Below are 6,680 nucleotides of genomic sequence, written 5' to 3'. Positions count from 1 at the left end.
GTGCATGCTCTGTTATTTCACATTTGTTTACGTGACTTTGTGAGTTTTCCCAGAGCTTCAAATTTGTGCCTTCTGTTGGGAAGGCTTCCATACCCCCCTTTCTTCCCTCTCCTCCAGGAGGGGAGGGTGGTGCTCCCGGGAATAGTGGACCTGGGTCTGGGTGGAAGGCAGATGGGGTGGGGGCACCAGGACAGGGAACCCTGGTCCCTGCCACTCATCTCCCTGGCAGCTTTCTGGGTGCTGAAGCTGACTGATAGACCGTGGTGTCCATCATGCTGCCAGGAGGGAGCCCCTGCACCCCCAGGGCCTGCACTACTCTTGTCCCCACCTCACAGCTGAAAAAATGGAGCCCCAGGGGTCACCACACAGCCAGCGGGAAGAGCTGGTGGCTGGGGGGCCTTTCTGCTGGCCTGCAGGGGGTTGGGAGGGGAAATGGCTGGGGTCCCCCTATAGAGGTGCAGGTGAGGAGATGCTCCCCCCAGAACCCTAGACCTCCAGTGGCCCTAGTGGGGATCCGTCTGTCACAAATACCCACAAGGCATCTGGGGCCATGCCCTTAGGCCCCTGCCCCTCCAGGGCTGGGCTGCTGCCCCCTTCTCCAGGACCCAAGCCAGAGTGACTCCCCTCACCCTCTGGGACACAGTGGCCAAGGCCCTAACGCCTCCCACCAAGCCAGCCAAGTACTAGGGGAGGCCAAGGGGCCGGGCAGGAGCAGAGGGGGCGGTCTGCAGACTGTCAGCCAGCCCAGGGCTCTGTGATGTCATGGCGGGTGCTGAGGAGGGGGAGGAGGAGGGGGCCGGGCTGTTTTTCTGCAGAGTTTGAGACTGAGGGAGACAAAGCGCCTCCGGGCCAGGCGGGCGCCATGGAGCTGCGGGCCTGGGTCCTGCTCTGGAGACTTGTGCTTCTGCAGAGTGAGTTCATGGGGGGTGGGGTGGCAGGAGTCACATCTAGTCTGAGCCAGTTTGTGTTTGGGGCTAAGCCTGTCTGAACTCTGGGGTGAGGGGACACCCCACCAGGAAGCGGATGGGTCTGGGGACCTCAGAGGCTGCCGCTCACCAGAAGGCCCCCAGGACACGGAGGGGCTGAAGTCTGATGTTAGATCCCTACAGAACTTCCCCCCACTGTATGCTGGAGACAGGGCTGGACAGGGCAGGGAGGCTGAGCATGGGGGTTCCTCCTGGGGTCCCTTGCACCCTCTACTTCTCTGGGACGCCCCTCTAGCCTTGTGCTTATCTGTTGTCAGGAGGGGATGGGTGAAGGATTGAGGGGGACCCGGGAAGCATGGGTATCACAGGGTCCGTTCCCGGGCCCCCAGAGCCTGCTCCCCGGGGGTGGCCTGCTGACCCGGCACATTCCTCTGTCCAGCCGGGGCGCCAGGCCACATCTCTGGAGCAGGAATTTAGCATGTGGGGTGGCAGATGGTGGGGTCACTCTCCACATCCAGCCTTCTTGTCCTTCTGAAGGCCAAGGGCCTCCTGGGTGGGGTGCCAGCAGCCTGAGGACCCTGGAGGGTTAGTGCAGCATGGCCCTGGGCAGGTGCCACACTGGATATGTATGTAGCCCCCAAACCAGCTGAGGTGTCAGGCACTGGCGCTCTTGTGGCCTTGCTGCAGTGATGGTTGGGTAGCCACCATTCCTGAAGGTGGCCCTTGGTGACAAGCATATATCCAGAGCTGGGCTGGCCCCACCACTCACCCCGAGAGATGCAGGTGCTGTCCCTGCAGCCCAGGGAGGTGGCCACGAGGATTAAGTGGGGGCCTGGGAGAGGTAGGGGGAATAGGAGACCCCCCACTGTCCCCTCCTGGCTTCTCTGGACCTACCCCTACCTGTTACCAGGGTATCCTTAGCACCCACCTCAAATAGGACTAAAGAAGGGACCCAGGGGCCAAGTGGGGAGCCAATTTCAGCAGGTGAGCCACATGTGAAGGCTCAGGTCACCCCCTCCCCAGTTTGACCCTCACTTCCTCTCATTCCAGGTTCTGCCGTCCTTCTGTCTTCAGGTTAGTGACCACCCTCCCCTAAGAACCTGTCAGTCTCCCTGCCTTCTTGCTAGCCCCATCCTGTACTGTCCTCTGGAGTCTCATCCCTCCAGAGGGTGAGACTCCCCTTTCCCACCAGGGCCATCAGGGCCCGCGACCTCTGACAGGTCCGTGGTGTCCGAGTCCACAGTAAGCTGGGCAGCAGGCGCCCGGGCGGTGCTGCGCTGCCAGAGCCCGCGCATGGTGTGGACCCAAGACAGGCTGCATGACCGCCAGCGCGTCGTCCACTGGGACCTCAGCGGCAGCAAGGCTGGCGGCCCCGCGCGCCGACTGGTGGACATGTACTCGACGGGCGAGCAGCGCGTGGGCGAGCAGCGTTTGGGCGAGCAGCGCGTGGGCGAGCAGCGCGTGTACGAGCCGCGCGACCGCGGCCGCCTCCTGCTGCCTCCCTCCGCCTTCCACGATGGCAACTTCTCGCTGTTCATCCGAGGTACTGGCCGGGGTACCGCGGCGGGGGGGCGGGGGCTCCGGGGCGCGGGCGGGGCCGCGGAGCTTACGGCTGGGTTCCCCCCGCCCATCCCCCGGTACGTAGCGGTGGAGGAGACTGACGAGGGGCTGTACACCTGTAATCTTCACCACCATTACTGCCACCTCTACGAGAGCCTGGCCGTGAGCCTCGAGGTTACCGACGACCGTGAGTGTGCCCCCCCAACACCCCGCCCCTGCGCTCCCACCCCTGCCACCCTGGACGCCCCGTCCCGGCTCCCTCCCGGCCCGGGATCCCTGACCACCATGCTCCCCCAGCCCGGGCCGCCGGCGCGCACTGGGACGGCGAGAAAGAGGTGCTGGCTGTGGAGCGCGGCGCGCCTGCGTTGCTGACGTGCGTGAACCGCGCGCACGTGTGGACTGACAGACACTTGGAGGAAGCGCAGCAGGTTGTGCACTGGGACCGCCAGCCTCCCGGGGTGCCGCACGACCGTGCGGACCGCCTGCTCGACCTTTACGCGTCCGGCGAGCGCCGCGCCTACGGGCCGCCCTTCCTGCGCGACCGCGTGGCCGTGGAGGCGGACGCGTTCGCGCGCGGCGACTTCTCGCTGCTTATCGACCCGGTGGAGCCTGCAGACGAGGGCACCTACTCCTGCCACCTGCACCACCACTACTGCGGCCTGCACGAGCGCCGCGTCTTCCACCTGAGGGTCACCGAGCCAGCTGCCCGGCCGCCCCCGCCCCCGCCCCCGCGGGACTCCCCGGGCAATGGCTCCAGCCACAGCGGCGCGCCCGGCCCAGGTGCAAGAGGTACGTCTGCGGGGCAGCAACCCACCTGGCCCCCTCCCGTCCCAAATCAGGGATCCCGGTGTTGGGGGGTTGGCCTCCGCGGGCTGAGATCGGCTGGGTCGGGGCGCACGGTGCGCTCCCTGACGTTGTCCCGCGCACGGTCCCCGTAGATCCCACCCTGACGCGAGGCCGCAGCGTCATCAACGTCATCGTCCCCGAGGGCCGAGCCCACTTCTTCCAGCAGCTGGGCTACGTGCTGGCCACCCTGCTGCTCTTCATCCTGCTGCTCATCACGGTCGTTCTGGCCACCCGGCAGCGCCGCCGTGGAGGTGAGCCGATTGCCTGGCTTGGGCCAGCTTCAGGAAGCCTTTCCTGGCCGGAGGCGGGACTTAGGGCACAGTGACCAAAGCAGACGGGCAGGGGCCTGGAGCCTCCTGCCCGGGCTGCGAGGGTTCCTCTGGGCTGGAGGAGCTGGGGAGTGGGCAAGGCTGCCCCCAACACGAGTCTTCCTCCTCAGGCTACGAATACTCCAACAAGAAGTCCAGGTCAAAGGGGTAAGTATCCCTTCTGGGTTCCCCGGGGACCGAGCAGACTCACCCACCTTCTGACCTCCCACCACCCTCCTGCCTCCAGGAAAGACATAAACATGGCAGAGTTTGCTGTGGCCTCCGGGGACCAGTCTCTTTACAGGAGTGAGGACATTCGACTAGGTGAGGAGACCCAAGGGGCAGACTGTGGCTCCCAGGCCTGGGATGAGGGAGGCACGTCTTTGAGGGGCCCTCACCTTGCTCTCTTCCTGCTCCAGATTACAAAAACAACATCCTGAAGGAGAGGGCTGAGGTGGCCCATAGCCTCCCACCGGCCAAGAACATCGACTTGGACAAAGGTTAGTGAAGGGGAGGGAGGGAGACCCCTGCCCATCTCAGAGCTGGGCTGTACCCCCTTTCCATCCACTCAGAACCCCAAGACACCTGCCAGCCTTGCAAGGAGTCCCCTGCCCCCTCGGGGTTCCAGAAGTCCCTGGATGGTCCTGATAGAAGTCGGCCCATTTTGCCGGGGCAGAGGGCAGACACCACCTGTCCCTTTGGCTTCCAGAGTTCAGGAAGGAGTACTGCAAATAAGGCGACTCTGGGCTCCTGGCTGGGCCAGCAGCTCTGCCAACTCTTGTCTGTCCACCTTGGAGGACTCTTCCTGACCCCCACGCAGCTTACCTGGCCCCCCTTCCAGCGGCTGGTCCCGCTGTCCAGGAACTTGGCCCGGACTGGTGCAGAGTGAGGCTGCCCTCCAGGCCCACAGGACCACCTAGTCTTCCGACGCGCTCGTGGGCTCCCTGGAATCTGCCAGCGCTGCAGCTGGCCCCTTCAGCAGCCCTCACCAGGTGCCCTTCCCTCCTCACGTGGCCAAAACCCTGCTGATGTCCACCAGTCCCTCAGGCTCTCTTGGCCTCTGCCCACTGGGGGCTAGGAGCCCCACCTCTGCAGGGGCAGGACAGGGCTCAGTGGGGATTCTTGGCGTCTGGGTCAGCCTCAGGGCTGGCAGTCCTCAGGAGAGCTGCCTGCTGGCTCCCCTCGACTGCACCCCATGTTACCCTGCCAGACTGTAGTGGGCTCTGCATGGCAACCCAAAGCCTATGCACTCCAGGCCTGGGGCTAGTGTTTCTCTGCACTGCATCTGGCCACCTGGGGCCGCCTCTCTGCTTACCCTGCTCCAGCCCCGTTTTCAACAAGTTGCCTTGACAGTCACTGGGCTCCATGTGACTTCTGACTCTGACCCCCTTCTCTCGGCTTTTCCCTGGGCTGGAGTCCAGGGACGAGGCCTCATTGACTCTGTTTTGGCTGAGGACCGGAGGATGGTGTCAAGATGGTCTTAGAGTGGCCAGTGCTGCCACTCCCGACACCCTTAACTTGCTCATCCTGGGGAATTGCTATCGTCTCAATAAAGACCACATCGATTTTAGACCTGGGCCCAAGGATGCTTCTGCTGTTCCACTCCGTCTCCCGGGGGCAGAGTCTGTGCCTTGGGGACCCCAAAGTGCTTTCTTTCATCTGAAGTTGCACTGTCATCACCACTTCCTTTGGGTGGAAGGTCTGGGTGTCCTGGGGAGGGGCCTCAGGTCCTCTTCAGAGGGTTTATTGGACATGGGGGAGGGGAGCATGATGGGGGATATGAGGACAGAGGGCTGTACTAGTTCAGTCCTCTGAAAAGAGAAGCAGATGCCAGGATGGGCTTCAGTTCACGAGGAAAAAGAGGGAGGAAGCAGTCAGTGGGAGAGCCCTCAGGGGTGCCAGCAGGACAGGAACAGAACAGGAAGAGTATGAGGTAGAAAGAAGCCTGTTTCTCCAGCGCTGACCCTGTCTTCCAAGGCCCTTGGGGGGAGGAGGGGCAACTGTCACCCTAAGTCGGAAAACCCAGAGTGGTAGACTGACAACTCACAGATCATGACCTGCTGAGCAAGGAAGCACAGCCACCCTCACAGAGTCCGCGTGTGGCTCTCCCAGCACTGGAACTCTCACCTGCCGAAGGTGAAACCCTATCATTTTGAAGCCACAGTTTCAAGATGTCACACAAGGAGACCCACAATATTTGTTCCTTACAGTTCCTGGTTGGGGGATGGGAATGCTCTGTGAGCCAGGGGAAGGGCAGCTCTCTGGAGCAAGGGCTGCAGGCCGGAGATGGATAGCCCAGGGTAGCAAGCACCTAAAATTTATAAGGCACTTGGGGCAGCGGTCACTGACTGTCACGGGCTCGACTCTGAGTGGTCACTGTAAAAGGTGCTGGGGGAAAAGCAAGGCAGGAACTTGTGGTGGGGATCCTGAGCTTGGGTCCTCACCTACCTGTCCAGATTCTGTACGTGAGCAGGGTTGACATGCAGTAAAACGCCTGGGCGACAATTCAAAATAGCTGTTTTCTCTTCACACCCCTCAAGAACCCCCCCAGTGGCAAAAGCAGGGAGGGAGGCTGGGGCAGGGAGTTGTGACTCCCCCCAGCCTAGTGGCCCCCGAATCACAGTGGCCACACTGCCACTGGACAAGGCCCTTCCTGTCAGAGCTCAGGCTCTGGCCACAAACTCAGGCCCCTTGTAGAACCCCAGCTCGACCACATGAACATGGGTCCTGGGACTGGCTTCTGGCTACCAGCCTCTGTCCTGTGACTTGGGCTGAGAGTTAGGTGATCAGGTAGGAGAGAGAAGTTCAAGGGCAGGAGAGCATCTGGGACCCCAGAGCCCCTGCATCAGTGTGACCAGCAGCTATTTGTATCTGACCTGGGGGATCTGGTCCCTGGTGAGCTCTCAGGGTAGGGACTGTCTTCCTCCCTCCCCCGAACACCCAGCAGAAAGCCATGGTGACCCTTCCTTCAAGGCCATCTTTCCTGACTTCCTCAGATCACCTCTGGGGAAGCTGAGACCCAAGAGAAGAAGGCCCAGGC

The 6,680-nt window shown here is 62.5% G+C and overlaps 1 protein-coding gene across 1 annotated transcript; it reads left to right on the top strand.

Annotated features, from left to right (window-relative positions):
• The first annotated feature begins 803 nt into the window (after window positions 1-803).
• On the top strand, window positions 804-5,210 carry MXRA8 (matrix remodeling associated 8). The gene is made up of 10 exons (XM_086343996.1): window positions 804-911; window positions 1,977-2,000; window positions 2,119-2,469; window positions 2,572-2,673; window positions 2,784-3,275; window positions 3,425-3,583; window positions 3,772-3,808; window positions 3,888-3,964; window positions 4,060-4,140; window positions 4,350-5,210. Exons 1-10 carry the CDS (start codon window positions 863-865, stop codon window positions 4,373-4,375), a joined length of 1,398 nt encoding a protein of 465 aa, XP_086200122.1. The 5' UTR covers window positions 804-862; the 3' UTR covers window positions 4,376-5,210.
• The last annotated feature ends 1,470 nt before the right edge of the window (window positions 5,211-6,680 follow it).

This window comes from Bos grunniens, chromosome 16 (assembly GCF_055505025.1).
Source record: "Bos grunniens cultivar Pamir isolate PY7600 chromosome 16, Bosgru_T2T1.0, whole genome shotgun sequence".
Taxonomy (NCBI): domain Eukaryota; kingdom Metazoa; phylum Chordata; class Mammalia; order Artiodactyla; family Bovidae; genus Bos; species Bos grunniens.
This window is presented reverse-complemented; position numbering and strand designations above follow the sequence as displayed.